This window comes from Canis aureus, chromosome 22 (assembly GCF_053574225.1).
Source record: "Canis aureus isolate CA01 chromosome 22, VMU_Caureus_v.1.0, whole genome shotgun sequence".
In the NCBI taxonomy this organism is placed as follows: domain Eukaryota; kingdom Metazoa; phylum Chordata; class Mammalia; order Carnivora; family Canidae; genus Canis; species Canis aureus.
This window is the reverse complement of record NC_135632.1, coordinates 25,292,639-25,309,397: the sequence shown is the minus strand read 5'-3', so window position 1 is coordinate 25,309,397 and position 16,759 is coordinate 25,292,639. Positions and strand designations below refer to the sequence as shown.

Genomic DNA, 16,759 nt, shown 5'->3' with positions numbered 1-16,759 from the left:
TAACTCATTGGCTACATGTCTAACTTTTGCCCATCTAAGAACTGCAAAACACTAGAAAATGAGAAAGCAGCTATTTCACTCTTTATAGAACCTTTTATATATTTGGTATATAATAAACATTCAACTCTCATTTTTTTCTAATAAATATAACACACTCATTGCAAAAATTCTGAAAAATTTTAAAGTTAAATCATCCAATTCTGCTATGTAGAGATAACCACTGTAAATATTTGATGTGTACTTTTACATTTTACATATCTATAAATACATGAAAAGAAAAAAAAATACAGAAATTTTCCCAAAGAAAATACCCAAATTTTATATTTTTAAATTTGCTCAATTGCAAGCATTTTCTCTACATCTTTGAAAGATGTATTTTTTATTAGTAGCATAAACATTTACTGTAATAACATAGATGTGCCATTATTTAATCATTCCCATATTGTTGGATATTTAATTTGTTTCAGTAATTTTTGCTCTAACAGATGCTTTGATGAATGCTCTAATTTATTATATGCATCTTCAGTCAAATTTTTATTTCCTTAGAATTAGTAGAAGCTGGGAGTCATGAACAAAGTAACATTTTTAAGTCTCTAACACAAGCTGTCACAATCTGGAGAGCTGTTCTAATCAACATTTTCAAAATTAACCCTTTCTTGAACTGGATTTTTTTTTTTAGTAAACAGCGACATCATCATTCCATTCCACTTTTCCACTTAATTTCTTTATTGCGTTTGCAGTTGTGATGCAAACACCAATTTGACAAATATTTACTGAGTACTTACTTTGTGTCAGGTACTGTTTTAGTGCAATGGTAGGCAAAAGGAGAGCCATGTGTGCCCATTTCCAGGCAAATGACAACACAGATACTCTTGCTATGTTTGTTGCCTTACCTTTTCCCCACAACTATACCCCTCTTCCAAACCTTTTTATTACAAATTTCAATTTCAAGGCTATGAGTTAAATTGGATTTCAGAGTATGGAAAAACTAATGAAATATTAAAATTATCTGGGAAGTAAAAAGTACAATAGTGCTTACTTACCAGAAAGGCATTGGATAAGCAAAACGTTCCCTCAGATCAATACTCATGAAAGGAACATATTCTATACCATTTATTTTTGATGTTGTCCTATAAAACACAAGGAAATAAATCTAAAGTAAATGTTCAAATTTACCTTAATTATCAATCTTATTTAAAATTTACATGACAAAGTACAGTACTATAATAAAATTAAAATGACCATCTCATGTTGTTGATATCTTTATTTGAATAAAATTTTCACAAAATAGTTGAATACCAAAAAATAACTGAGTCAATTCAATCCAGTAAGAGCTATTCTTTTAAGACTAGCATTCTATACAACTAAACTATGGTCTCAAGATAAACCTATTCTAAAAGTATGGAGAGTATCCCTGACATCAAGACACAAAACAAATTCTATCCAAAGCCAAAAGGGAGAAAGCAATTACCTAGTTACTTTGCAATTTAAAAAACGTAACATTTACAATTCTGGAAAATATTTCTTCCTATCTTCTGGTTATGAGAATGAGGAATGGGCAGTACAAAAAGGAAGCTATGGCCACTTGACAAATTAAAGAAATGTAGTTTGTAGGAGCTTTGCTTACTTCGTGTGCATGTTTATTTGTATGTATCAACTATTTCCTTCTTCTGTTTCCTTCCCTCATTTTATTTAGAAGTGTAGTTGCAAGGCAGCTTCACAATTTAGCCTTAGGTAACAATATTCAGTGAGACTGACTTTAAGGACTAATTAATATAGTGAGCAATGGATACAATGACTGTGTATCCTTATTTTGAAAGGATGAGAACTTTTCACCTGTATGAGGATAGCTGAATTGTGTTAGATAGAAATACAGGTTTTTTGTTATAGAATGAAATTCAAATGTGTATAGAAAGGAGCATAGGGATGCTGAGTAGCCTTAGTGTTGGACTGCTACTGTCTCTCAGCTCCAAAACCACCTTTCTTTGTCCTTTGTGTGTTATGGTGGGTCATATGTAACTTTTCTATGCAAAATGAGTCACTTTAGTGTAAGAATTAAAATCTTCAGTAGGAAGAAAGAAAACTGCTTTCTATGCAAAATGAGTCACTTTAGTGTAAGAATTAAAATCTTCAGTAGGAAGAAAGAAAACTGCTTTCAGGCGGCTGCTACAATTGAAAGAACACTCTTGGCGTAATTTTAGGAAATTTAAACTGAGCAACTACAGGACTTGCACAGCTCTAGGCAGCTTGGATCTCCTCCAACTAAAGAGCAGCCACACTGGCTTGGAGATAAATCCCATCTACACTGGCTCAGAATGCAATCACAAGGATTTCCTCATCTTTGTTGTTCTGAATTTTTAATATCCCTTGAGGCTACTTCCAGACTCTGAGGTGGCAAATGTTTTCTGTAAAGGACCAGACAGTACACTGTTTTGGCTTTGCAATGAGGTCTCTGTCACATATTCTTCTGTTTTTTTGGTTTTGTTTTCTTTTTTTTATAACCCTTTAAAGAACTGTAAAAACTTCATAGCTTCAGGCTTCCCTTTGCTGACCCAGGCCTACACTATTTCAAGGTAACAATTTTTTCCCCTTAGGGCTCTGGTTACCAGTTGCATGAAGTAAGAGCAGTCTGCCATAACTCTATTTTGCTGTTTGTGCTCAATTTTAAAGGACGCTAGGATTTTCAGAAAAATGGATGTCTGGTACAATTGCTAGCATTAAAATATATTAGCACAAATTTTAATTATTTCAAGTTATGGCTGTATGGCAATATAACTTATAATTTCATAATAAATTTTTTTTTAAGATTTTATTTATTTATTCATAGAGATGCAGAGAGAGAGAGAGAGGCAGAGACACAGGCAGAGGGAGAAGCAGGCTCCATGCAGAGAGCCTGACGTGGGACTCGATCCCGGGACCCCAGGATCATGCCCTGAGCTGTAGGCGGCGCTAAACCGCTGTGCCACCAGGGCTGCCCTATAATTTCATAATAAAACCACAACACACTATAGTTAAGATGTGGTAACAAAAATAAAATTACCTGTATTGATTACGTTAACAAAATTACTCATTACAATGAATCATAAACTGATTTACCTGAGAACTTCTATTTCTTCTGCTGTATATCTCTGTCCTTGTGCATCACATGACTGAGGACTTATAAAGGGTTGAGGTCTTTCAAGGAAAGGACTAGTCCCTAGTGGGAAATGTGCTCTTGTTGGAGGTGGCTTTGGTTTGTTATTTGTGGACTTGATTTTGCATAATGGTTTTGTTAAAGGCTCACTCAATGCTTCTGCTCTATAATAGAAAGAGGTACAGAAAAATTGTTTTAGTTTTTCTTCTCAGATTTAAGTTTTCCAGAAAATAAAGTTTACTTCAAGAACCAGTCGAGCATTCCTAATGTAAAATTAGTGTATAAGATCCATACATACCAGCCAGCAGTTCACTTAAGCTATTCCAAAAGTATTTCACAACTGATATACATTAATTGATATTAGCACTGTAACATTAATTGAGTACTTATTGCATGTCGGATACTATGCAAGGTAAGGGGGAACACAAGAAAGTAAAAAATGCAATCTCTTCTCTTAAGGGGTTTACAAGTTTTGTGGGGGAAAGAAAGACAACTGCATCAAAAGTGACAAATGCTAGAAGTATTACATGCGAGTGAATGTACAGCAGAAGATATTAACCTTAATAACCAAAAAAAAAAGGGAGTGAGTCAAGGGAGGATTTTCTGAATTGATGTTTGAGCTGCAGAGTAGTTCACCTGGGGAGTGAGGGAGCATTCTGAGAAAATAGCACGTGCAGAAGTATAAAACAGCATAGCGAGTTATGATAACTTCAAAATAATGGGAGAAGACCCTGTGAAAAGTGCAAATGAGAGGCAGAAGGAGATGAGACCAGGGGAAAGAGTTGATCATGGAATGTCTCACATGATGTTCAAGGGAATTTTGGCTTTGTTTTGTCAAAGGTTCAGCAAGCTAAAAAAAACAGAAGTTCTTGAGGTCCAGGAATCTTGTGAACACTCTGAAATTACATAAAATGCACATGAAAAAAATCTTATGTACATTTTTTCCTAGAAAGAGGATAATTTTGAACAGACCCTCAAAGGAGCCAATGACTGACCCACCCCTCTGTGCTTAGGCAGCACTCAGAGGGTACTGGATGGTTATCCACATAGGTCATAAACATCACCTGACTAGTGAAAAAAGTGAAAATGGAGAAGATTACTATGTGTCAAGTGCCCATATTCTAATGTATTTGAAGACAAGCTAAATGTTAGATGATGACAATGAAAAGGAAGGATGACTGTTGTACCTCAATTAAAAAAAAGAAGGGCTGGGGGTAGTATAGCTACCTAGTCAGAACCTCAGAAGGAGGTAACTTTATTAATTCACGCTGTAACTACAAATGCAATTTTCATCCTTTTCCTTCATCTATAACACTCTTTAAGAAGTATAACTCTTGTGCAAATCTGTTCATTCTCAAATACCTATTGAGCATATGTAGTATGTCTGGCACTCAGCTAGGTCATTATAGTACTGAACAAAACAGACAAAATTCTCTACACTCAGAGTTTACATGGAGGGTTGGAGGGTTCAAAGGGACATGGACACTAATAACAAACATGATAAATTGGTAAATTTCATATACCTTAGAAAGTGCTAAAGCTTTATGAAAGATTGTTAGAATAAACAGGAGAAAAATACTGGTGGAGATTCCATTTTAAATAAAATGGTCAGAGCAGGCTTAATTGAAAAGGTGACATTTGAGCAGAATTGAAGGAGCTACACATATGGTATAATTTGGGGGTATGTGAATGGCTGTAGGCCAACTCATTCTCAATTTCTCTACTTTTAATAGTAGCTCTGGAAGGCTCTCTGGAAGTTCTCCCCAGAAATCTGGTATTACACAACAGAGAGAAGCCTTCCACTTCAAACATCATAATCATTGTTCTACACATAGCAAAAACTAAGTAAAACAGGTCTTGACTGATTTGTTATTTCTTGAGTCTAAAGCAGGGAACTAGAGAGGAATAAATTCACCCATAGGAAGAAGGCCGACTTGCTCCAAATCTCAGCTTAAAAATGGGAGGTGTTACTATGAACTCTATGACACATATAGAGAAATCTGTCAAATTTAAGTGACACTGCTATCCATGGATAAGAACTTGAGTGAACAAAACTCACCTATCTAGTGCTTGTCGAGCCAACTGTTTCAGTTTATTTTGCAGAGTCTTATCAGCAGTTTCGTAAGACTTAAGAGAAAGAGAGACAAATAATCTGAAGCATAATTTTTTCTTTGCCTGATCCATATTTCTAAACAAAAAACATATAATGGAATATATTTCTTCAAATAATGAGAGAATAAACAAAGATGACAATTTGTTTTCATCCTTAAAAGTATCATTTAAAATAGTGTTAAAAACTTGTCACTAGGTGTGACACTTCATGTGGTAAATGAGCCACACAAGTAATAAAAACATGGTGCCATGGAAAGCTGAGCAGCAGGAAACTCAGGAGACCAGCACTTACCTCCAGAAATCAGGCAAGATGGCTTCCCTGAAAAAAAAAAAGCCAATCCTCTGACAATACTGAGAACACCACTATCATCTCACCTCATCTTCCTGTCAAATGCACTGCTCTTATGCACTAGATGCCCCTTAAAGCTAGCTGTCCTAACCAGGGTCCTCAGGAAGCACTAAAAGCCACTCAGCATATAGATTTTACACTGCAAATTAATAAAGCTCTCCCAAACCACTACCTTAGTTTTATTATTATTTTTTTTTAAGATTTATTTATTTATTTATTCAGAGAGAGCGAAAGAGAGGCAGAGACACAGGCAGAGAGAGAAGCAGGCTGTACGCAGGGAGCCTGACGTGGGACTCAATCCCGGGTCTCCAGGATCACATCCCGGGCTGCAGGCGGCGCTAAGCCGCTGCGCCACCAGGGCTGCGCGCCACCAGGGCTGCCCACTACCTTAGTTTTAAACATAAGAAATTTTTTAAAAAGGAGGAGGTTTATTCTAAATTCATACATTTGTGATGGTGATTTCTTCCTGTAATGTTAATTTTAGGTATATGGGTTTAAGCAGGTTAAAAAAGTGATACTCATAATGAAAAAAAATGTCTAAGGACTGACTCAATCTTAAAACTGTCAATTTCTTAACAAAATGTTAAAAATCCATCATTTTTCTATTCTTCATCATCTTTTAATGTAGAGTAACTTAATAACACATATTGATACAGTAATTATTTTTCTTTAAGGAATTGTCACATAAAATTCATTAGTAAGAGAAATTTCTTAGCATAATTCCACCAAATTTAACTGGTAGCTATACATACGGTTTTTAGACAGAGATCTACGGCTTCAGTATATAATTCTATAGCATCTTCAACATTTCCTTTTTCATCTTCATCAAAAGCTTGTGTAACAAGGAAATGAGCACGTTCTAAGTCCAACTGATGTTTTGATTTCAAAGGATCAGCACTCTTTGACTGAACTAGGATAAGAAGAAAGACATTTAGATGAAATATTATCTATATATATGTATTTATATTTCCAGGAAACAACACACCATTTTAATACGTTAAAGATACTCTTTATCAAAACTTTATTAATTTTTCATTTTAAAAGCTTAGCAAGGTCAAAAAATAATCCTCACAAAATGACTAATTCTTTCCTTTCAATCTGAATTTTAAGGCCTAAAAAAAAAGTCCCCACTTGTTTGACTCATTACATAATGCACACCAGAGACCAAAAATACCAAAAAGAGTTATTAAAAAAAAAATTCCCCCTGAATCTCTCCTTACTAGCACTTTCTTCCTTTAAAAAAAAAACAGTCCTCCTCACATATTCCTGCCCCGCCCCCAAAGACAAAACAAAACTTAAGAAAATGTTAAGCCTAAAGAAACTTAATTGCATTTTAATGTAAATAAAATTTTTTTCAGTACAATTGTATAATACAATATCCTACGCCTTGATGATAAAGTTCCTGCTGTTTCTTATTCATCTGAGTCCAGATTAAATAATCATATATTGGGCAGCCCGGGTGGTGCAGCGGTTTAGCGCCACCTGCAGCCTGGGGTGTGATCGATCCTGGAGACCCGGGATTGAGTCCCACATCGGGCTCCCTGAATGGAGCCTGCTTCTCCCTCTGCCTGTGTCTCTGCCTCTCTCTGTATCTCTCATGAACAAATAAATAAAATCTTTAAAAAAAAAATCATATATTTTTTCTGCTCTTTGAAATAAGTATTTGTTTTTAATACATGAGTATTTCATCAAGGGACTTGTATCATGAATATTACAAAGATCTCTTACAATTAAACACTAAAAAGACAACTCCAATTTTAAAAGTGAGTGTGGTGATTAATCATATCAATTTGTGCCAACTCTACTGCGTACCCAGATACTTGGCTAGATATGGTTTCTAGATATGACTGAAGGGTGATTCTGAATGAAATTAACCTTTGAACTGGTAGGAAAAGCAGACTGTCCTCCCTGATGTGGGTGAGCAACATCTAATCGACTGAGGGGCTGAATAGAATAAAAAGACAGAAGAAGGGAGAATTTGCCCTCTCTGCCCGAATTTTTTTTTTTTTTTTTTGGTCTTTTCCTGTCCTTGGGACTGGCTCTCACACCATCAAATTCCCCTACTTCTCAGGCCTTTGGACTTGGAACTAAATAAACTATACTACTGGCTTTCCTGAGTAGTTCGTGCTTGCAGACTGCAGTGTGAGATTTCTTAGCTTACATAATGAGGTTCCATTATGAGCCAATTCCTTATACGAAATCTCTTTATATATATCCTATTGGTTCTTTTTTCTCTGGAGAACCCTGACTTAAAAGGGGAGAGGGTCTGTATAACCATTTCTTCAAAGATGATATTCAAATGGCCAACTGGCCCAAGAGGAGATGCTCAACAACATTAGCCAGCAGGGAAATGCATACCAAAACCCCAAATGCCACCTTTATACCCGCTTGGGTGGCTAAAATTACAAAAGACAGAAAACAACAAATGTTGATAAGGATGTGAAGGAAACGGAACCCTCACATATCGCTGATGGAAATTTAAAATGGTATTGCCACTTAGGAAAACATTTCAGCAGTTCCTCAGAAAATCAGACATAAAGCTAACCACATGACCCAGCAATTTCACTCCTGGGCTATGTATTAAAGAGAACGAAAAACTTATGTCCACACAAAAACATATACACAAACATCCAAAACAGTATTAGCCAAAAAGTGGAAACAAGAAAATGTCCATTAACTGACGAATGGATAAGTAATAAATGGTATATTGGTACAATGGCATTATTATTCAGCCATAGAAAGGAACGAAGTATTGATACATGTTACAACATAGATAAATCCTGAAAACACTATGCTAAATGAAAAAAGCCAGAAACCAAAGGCCATGTATTAGATGATTCCATTTACATGAAATGTCCAGAATAGGCAACTCCAGGGAGATAGAAAATTGATTACTGGTTGCTAGGGGAAAGAGGGTAGGAAGAATGGGGAATGACTGCTGATGGATAAGGTTTCTTTTGGGACAACAAAAAAGTTCTAAAATTAGTGGTGATGGTAGCACAACTCTAGAAATATACTAAAAACCATGAATTGTATACTCTAAAAAGGTGAATTTTATGGTACATGAATTATATTTCAATAAAGTTTTTTTTAAGATTTATTCATGAGAGACAGAGAGAGAGAGGCAGAGACACAGGCAGAGGCAGAGGGAGAAGCAGGCTCCATCAGGGAGCCTGATGTGGGACATGATCCAGGGACCCCAGGATAATGCCCTGGGCTGAAGGCAGGTGCTAAACTGCTGAGCCACCCAGGAATCCCCCTCAATAAAGTTATTAAAAAAAAAAAAAAGGCTTTACATTTTCTCTTAAAGGTATGAACTTCAACTCTGTAACAACTCTCTGAAGTATGTGCTAATCCCTTTTACAAAATGAAGACACAAAAGCTCAAAAATGTTAAAATAGCTAGCCCATGGTTTCTCAGTCTCATACTACTAATGTGTTCAGCTGGAATAATTCTTTGCTGTAGACTAACCTGTGCTTTGGAGGATCGTTAGTAAGATCCCTGCCCTCTACCCAACTGGATGCCATAGTATACTCCCCACTCCTCCCTAATTTAAACCCCAAAAATCTTTCTAGACATTGCCAAAAATCTTCTGAGGTGCAAAAACTCTTCCCAGTTGAGAATAACTGATCTAGCCTAAGGTTTGGTAGCTACAAGTTACAATTTAGATCTTTTAATTCTAAGTCTAGCTATAGTTTAGATTTTTAATTCTAAGTCTTGAGCTATTTGTACTACACTGGTGAATTTCAAACTATGTTACCCTTCCCCACCCAGAAATCAACCTATATCTCAAGAGTCTTCTGTCAGCAAAATTTGTTTTTTTTTTTTGTTTGTTTTTGTTTTTTAGCAAAATTTGTTTTAAACATTGTTTGAAATATTAAAGAAACCATTTAACTCTAAAGATTACACTCCATAGATCAAACATTACGGGTCAAAAAGCTGGCAAAACAATTAAGGTATCTTATGCTTTGAAAATCCTTTGACCTTTATTTCTGTTTCAGTGCCAGGTCTTTATTCCTCAGGAGATTAGAGCTGTCACACTGTGTCTGAATATCATCTTTATAAATTTTTTTTTAAGATTTTATTTATTTATTCATGAGAGACACACAGAGAGAAAGAGAGAGAGAGAGAGAGGCAGAGACACAGGCAGAGGGAGAAGCAGGCTTCTGAGGTACAAAACCAGGGAGCCTGGGACTCCAGGAACACGCCCTGGGCTGAAGGTAGCGCTAAACCGCTGAGCCACCCAGACTGCCCACCCTTTATAAATATCTTATTTATAAATTTATTTGGCAGGGAAAATGGAGTTACTTTGAATTACATGGTACTTTGAATACATGAATCCGTATAACTCTGTATCAGTTGAGGCCTTGGATAGGTAGTTCACTGTTCCATACACCCAATTTCTGAGCACTGTCTTAAACTAAACTACCTTGTCCTTAATGGTACTGTCTTAACAAGAAACCTAATGATGGGATCATTTTTTCCTAAAGATGTGATTATAACTGCTTGTATCTACTCAGAGTAGTGGAAAGTAGCACAAAGTCCATCAGGGAATGCTGAATAAAGAGTCCTCTAAGCTGCTTGTGGTTTTATTATACAGCCACAGAAATAAAGGGTAAAAAGAACCATTAGTGAGAAAAATGTATTTCTGAAACAAAATGTCAGGAGGTGATCACTTTCTTTTCTACCAATGTCAATAGCAGGTTTTGACAGGACCCACATACCTCTAATAATACTGTGGTCACTAAGTCGGTGTATTTGTTTCACAGCATTTGCAATACTGTTTACAAAAATAAAAACATGTTGTTCCAGGTCTCTACTTACATGTTGCTTTCCAAGATATGGTTTAAAAAAAAAAGTTTAGCTGAGGTCTTCAGGTTGAGGATACTGATATAGAAGAGACTACAAACATATTGCTGAAGTCGTTGATACTAAAGAGTAAAGATGGTCCTTGAACAATGTGGGGGGTGAGGGACGCTGATGGAAATCTGCATGTTAACTTTTGACTCCCTAAAAACTTAATAGCCTACTGTTGATTGGAAGCCTTACCAATAACATAAGTTGATTAACACACATTTTGTATATATGTTATATACAGTATTCCTTATGATAAAATAACCTAGACATAAGAGAATATTAAGAAAATCTTAAGAAAGGAAAAATACATTTACAGTACTGCAAAAACCTGCATGTAAGTGACCTGCACAGCTCAAACCCCTGTTGTTCAACTGCAGTCATTTAATCTTAGTATCAGGAGCCAGAATGTGACAGATATTTAAAAAGTAGATTTGAAAAGGGTCCTAATCCTGACTCTACCAATGATAAAATTTGAATGTAGGTAATTCACTATTTCTGTACCCCTGGGAAATTAGGAGATTAGCCTATATTATCTGTAAGGTTCTTATTCATAGATCTATCACTTATTTCCATATTATGACTCTTAAAGACATGATTACCAAAACAGAAATGAGTAGGAGTGAAGATCAAGATACAAAGATGAAAAAGGAAAGAGAAACACAAGGGACTAATATAACACTGTATATCAGCTATGTTTCAATAATTTAAAAAAGAAACACGGGAAAGGATGTGATGTGAGAGAAGAAAAAAGAAAACAAAATGTTAGTAGTCCTTTACTAACCTGCTGAGTGCAAAGCCTGAACTCTTTCCAGATACTCATTTATTTTTTCTTGAATATGTTCTAGGCTTGAGCCTGCCATCTCAGCATAAATTAAGGCTTGTGCAGCTTCCTAAAAAAAAAAAAAAAAAAAAAAAGATTCTAATAGATGAATTACAATTTGATTTTTCTGTACTGCTAACTCACTATTGCTGTCTATGAATGATAAAAATGCCTTTAAGATAGTGCTAAGTGGGTTATATAACCCTCTAATACCTTTTCCCCAGTTCTCAATACTCAATTTTATCATACTGTCGAAAAATTACAAACTCAAAATAGAAAAGATTATAAACATTTTCTTAGCATAGCTTTACTGAAACAAGTTTTCTGCTTTGTTTCTTTATGCAATAAGTCAGCCTTAAAATCATATACCTTGAAAATATGAATTGAGCCTGAAAAGCTTAACTATATAATAACAATACCAGTTCCTATTAGTTAATAATAATCAATAATCAATTAGTCAGTGATAACCAATAGAATAAAATTAAATGTCCAAAGAAGACTATAAGAAATTATAAAGGTTAGGGTGCCTGGCTGGCTCAGTCAATAGAATATGCTACTCTTGATCTCAAGGATGTTAAGTTGGAGCCCCATGCTGAGTGTAGAGATTACTTAAAAATAAAATTTAATTATAAATATTTCACAATGGAAAGAAAATCTCTTTCTCCATAGAAAATATTACCAAAGGGTAACATATTTTAAAGCAGAGTTCAGTTGTATGAAATCAACTTACTTTAACTAAGAAAGCCTGGATTCATCATCCAGTTTTTCTAAAACTCCCAACAGCCAGTTATGCTGTGGCCAATGAGGAAGAGCCTCACTCTCCCCTTCACCATTCCAGGATAACAGGTTACCAATGTTACAGGGAGAAGAACCACAGAGATTTCTCCAAAGTAATAATACCTTCTCAGCAACAACCTAAGCATGTGTACTTCACAGAGGCTGATGCCTAATTGTTGGATCCAAAGAAGCCAGCCATTTATTGAACATCTAACTTTTTGAATCCAGTTGTCAGAGCACATACTGTTTCACTGAACTTAACAAAATCAGGAAGAAGAGTCTGGTTTTGATCTAAATAAAAATTCATTGAAAGGCTGCAGGAGAAGGAAAGATGATTTCCTCAGACTCTGTAACAGACATTTCATGGGAGGAAAATATAACTTTACACGTACGTAAACATTAAACATTTTACCTTATATACTATTATCTAAATACTGATGTTATACATATATTTCACACCTCCAATTATCTTGCACGTAAGTACTGACGCTTAAATAATTATCTTGGTTAAAAGAAACAAAGCCAACTAAAAAATTGCTGACATCAATTTTATTTTACTCACTTAACTTATATTTGAAAATGACAAGAAATCCTTCACAGAAGAGTAGGAAGACAAGAAAAGGCTAAAGATCTGGCAAAGCTTATATAAACAGTTCTTGGAAGCACAACCATTTCTCTTAAGGATAAAAAATTCTGCATAATGACATGTATTCCAATCATATAGCAAAACTCTTGCAGTACATAGTATTTTCTTTTGCTCTACACAAAGCAATTTTATATGGTGCGATTTTAACCTATGAAATCTTGTCAGTTACTTCACAAAACTAAAACACGCAGAGTTTTACTTTTAAAGAAATACCACCTTCACGAAATTGTCCCAAAAGTCCAAAGGTAAGAATTCTGAAACACACCAAAAGTCTCTAGATATAGATTATAAAATGAAGGCAATAGAATAATAATCTGAGAAAAAACACGACTGATAGCATATACATTCATGTAAAAAAAATTATGACTACTGTATTATCAAAGCACATTCTCTAAAAACAAACCAAAAAAAAATGACAATATCACCAGGATACAGCTACCTCCACAAGGAGACAGAGGGCATGGCTAGAGCTGGAGAGGTGTATTTGCAAATCCTCGGGATTAGGGAGCAGAGGGGACTGTGGGAGATCATATCCTTTCATAATTCCGCCCCTAGTAACTTACCCAAAAGAAACAGCCAGGAAATGTATAAAGCATTAGTTATCGACTTTAAGCACAGCACTACTTACGATACTGAAAAACCAAGAATGAATCTAAACACCCATCAGTTTGTAAACTGCCTATGGCACATTCACATAACGAAATACCATGCACCTGTCGTTATATTATATTAAACAAGCTTATATTAAACAAGCAACTTTGCCTTTTTAAAAGCTTAAAATACGAAGAACAGGTTAAAAAAATAGTATAAATGGTACAATCCAAGTTTGTCTTACGTATTGATTAGCTGAATCACCACGTTGTTCACTTGAGGCTAATGTCATATCCTACGTCAACTATAAATTTTTTCCTAAGGTGTCTATGTAAATACGCGTAAACAACCAACCAACCAAGTACAAAGATATATTAAATGCCAGGATAAGCGACGTATCATTCTTTCTGGAAACCGTCTTGTGTTCAATGAACGTACGTTACTTTAGTGTGTATCTGAGACCACTCCCCCCCCCCCCCCCGGCCCTAAATCAGAGCCCAGGGACGGCGAGAATCAGCTGCTTACCTACCCCCCCGAACTACTGCGGCCGTCAGTGGCTCAGCGGTGGGGACGTCTGCCATCAAGACGGTAACCCGAGAGGCGGCGGCTCCCCCGCCTCGGCCAAGCCTCCCCGCGGTGGCAGGAGCCGGGTCGCCCGCGCCCGGGAAAGGAGCGCCGCGGACCAGGAACAGGGGAAAGCGAAGCCCAGGGGCCCGGCCGCCCCGCACGGACCCGCCCCTTCGCCTCTCCGACAGCGCAGCAGGCCCGGCCCTACCTTGTAGTAAAACACCGCCTCGGAGTAGCGGCCCTCTTGGTCGCGCTGCACCGCCAGCCGGGCGAACTGCACGGCGTCCCGCTCCAGCGCCGTGGCGTCCATGGCGCCGGAGCCCCGCACCCGCGGAGGGAGGCCGGGAGGGAGGGAGGGCCCGACGCACCAGGCTTTCCGCCGACCGCAGCACCGCCGGGAGGCGGACCCGCGAACGCCGTGAAGGGAGCGGCCGAATTTATCCTCCGCGGCTGAGGGACGAGAGCGGGCCTTCCGCGCCGGGGCCCGCTGCGACACCCGTCTGCCTCGGGGCCGCCCCCCATCCAGGCAGCCGCATTCCCCCGCCCCGCCTACCGGCTCCACTGCGCAGGCGCAGCCTGGCCCCCGGGCGTTTCTACGGAGATGGGGCGGCAAAAGCCGGGCTCGCGAGAGTACGTGGGGGGGGGGGGGGGGGGCGGGGGGCGGGGCCTGGCCTGGCGAGTGCCGGCGCGCACGTGATCGCCAGGGCTCCCGGGATTGGGCAGGCGAAAGCAGAGTGTAGTCCCGGCTTGTGCGCATGTGGCACCTCGCACGGCGGCTGTTGCTGGCAACCCTTGATGCGTATTGCGCATGCGCATGCGCATGCGGGTGTGTGTGTGTGTGTGTGTGTGTGTGTGTGTGTGTGTGTGTGTGTGTACGTGTGTGTGTGTGTGTGTGTGTGTACGTGTGTGTGTGTGTGTGTGTAGGGCCAGGGAATAACACTTTTCATCTGGACGTTTTATTTTTTTTATTTTTTTATTTTTTGGACGTTTTAAAAATTAGGGACACGACAAAAGGATACTCTCTAATAACATTTGTTTTCCACAGACTCGATCGTAACCCTGTATACCCTCCGCACCCCAGTGTATTTATGGGTGGAATTGTCAACAAACGAGGCAACATATGTTCACTTGCTTATCCTTTGGTCAACTTAATGCTATTGTAATTAACCCCTTAATTAGGTGATTATTTGGTTAATATCTTTCTCCTTTAAAATTGGATTCAGCAATAATAGAAATGAGCTAGTGATAGGCAACACAGTGTGCCTGGAAAGTCGAAATTGAATCATGATAATTCAAAGCAGCAAGACACAAGCGTGCATACTGCATGGCTCTTTATAAGAAGTACTAGAAAAGCCAAATCTAATCAATAGTATTAGAAATCAGATCCATGATTGGGGAGGGATACAGGGAAACTATTGGGATGATGGGAATGTTTTATGACTTGGTGATGGTGCCAAAATGTATACATTTGTCAATACCCATTAAACTCCACGTTTTATTTTTAATTTTAATTTTTCTGAATTTTTAAAAGATTTATTTATTTGAAAGAGAGTGCAGGTGTGTGTGTGTGGGGGGGGTTAGAAGGGGGAGGAGCAGAGGGAGTGGGAGGGAGGGGGAGGGAATCTCAAGCCGACTTCACAGCTGTCCTGGAGCCTGAGCGGGTCCTCCATCTCACCCCCTCAGTCATGACCCAGAGATCACCATGAGATGGGAAATCAACCCACTGAGCCACCCAGGTGCCCCTAAATTCTACATTTTAAGTGTGTGATTTACTTTTTTTCTTCTTCTTCTATTTTTTAAAGATTTTGTTTATTCACGAGAGACACACAGAGAGAGGCAGAGACACAGGCAGAAGAACAAGCAGGCTCCATGCAGGGAGGTGGACGCAGGACTCCATCCCAGGACCCTGGGATCTTGCCCTAAACCCAAGGCACACACTCAACCACTGAGCCACCCTGGCATCCCTAATTTTCTTCTTAATGGTACTTTAATAATTTTTTTTTAGTCATAGTCTGCATTTAAATGGGGCTCTCATTTCTTAGTTTCTTTAACTCTTCACGTTTAATGAAATTAATAACTAACTGAGCTGTTGTAATAAACACAAGTATTGGACTCTGTGGAACACCTGGGTAGCTCAGTAGGTTAAGTGTCTGCCTTCAACTCTAGTGGTGATCCCTGAGTCCTGGGATCAAGCCCCACATTGGGCTCCCTGCTCAGCCAGGAGTCTGCTCTCCCTCTGCCCCTCCCCCTGCTCATGCTCTATCTCAAATAAATAAATAAAATCTTAAAAAAAAAAGAATTTGATTCTGTGCCTGGCACAAAAATAGTTCTCATCATTAGTTTTGACAGTCTTATAACTGAAGCAGGGATGGTTTCTGTCTTTACCAGTTTTATGCTAGCCTTGGTCTAGCATAGACCAAGCCTTGGTCCAGAGCAGGTGTTCAGCAAGTATTTTAAAACATGAATGAGTGAACTCCCCCCGAAATATATTCACCGTGACTCCCTGATCTTGGTTCTGGGAATGAGGTAGAAATTCCTGAGTACAGATTAGAAGGTCCTGCAGAAAATGAGCTCAGGCCATATTCCCAAGGTATTTATAGTCACTGTCTTGCAAAAACTGACCACAAGCTATAGCAGACAAATGCAGTTTTACTCACAAGAGGATTTCTATGTCTAATGTTCTTCCTTTCATTATAGCTTATAGAATTCCTGATCTATTTATTTATTCATGAGAGACACAGAGAGAAGCAGAGATATAAGCAGAGGGAGAAGCAGGCTCCCTGCAAGGAGCTGGATGTGGGACTCAATCCCAGATGCCAGGATCACGACCGGAGCCAAAGGCAGATGCTCAACCACTGAGCCACCCAGGCGTCCCAGAATTCCTCATCTATATCAGGGGAAGCCTTT

The 16,759-nt window shown here is 38.3% G+C and overlaps 1 protein-coding gene across 3 annotated transcripts in view; it reads right to left on the bottom strand.

Annotated features, from left to right (window-relative positions):
• Positions 1-14,401, bottom strand: part of CAPN7 (calpain 7) — a 41,655-nt gene extending 27,254 nt beyond the window's left edge. The window contains exons 1-6 of one of the 3 annotated variants that reach the window (XM_077865255.1): positions 14,061-14,401; positions 11,233-11,341; positions 6,347-6,504; positions 5,193-5,260; positions 3,097-3,297; positions 1,044-1,130 (exon numbers count right to left, since the gene is read on the bottom strand). In XM_077865255.1, coding sequence (XP_077721381.1) covers positions 1,044-1,130; positions 3,097-3,297; positions 5,193-5,260; positions 6,347-6,504; positions 11,233-11,341; positions 14,061-14,162 — 725 coding nt within the window. In that variant the 5' untranslated portion in view covers positions 14,163-14,401. The remainder of the gene's footprint in view (positions 1-1,043; positions 1,131-3,096; positions 3,298-5,192; positions 5,261-6,346; positions 6,505-11,232; positions 11,342-14,060) is intronic. The other 2 variants (XM_077865256.1, XM_077865254.1) reach the window with 2 other exon arrangements.
• Positions 14,402-16,759: the final 2,358 nt, after the last annotated feature.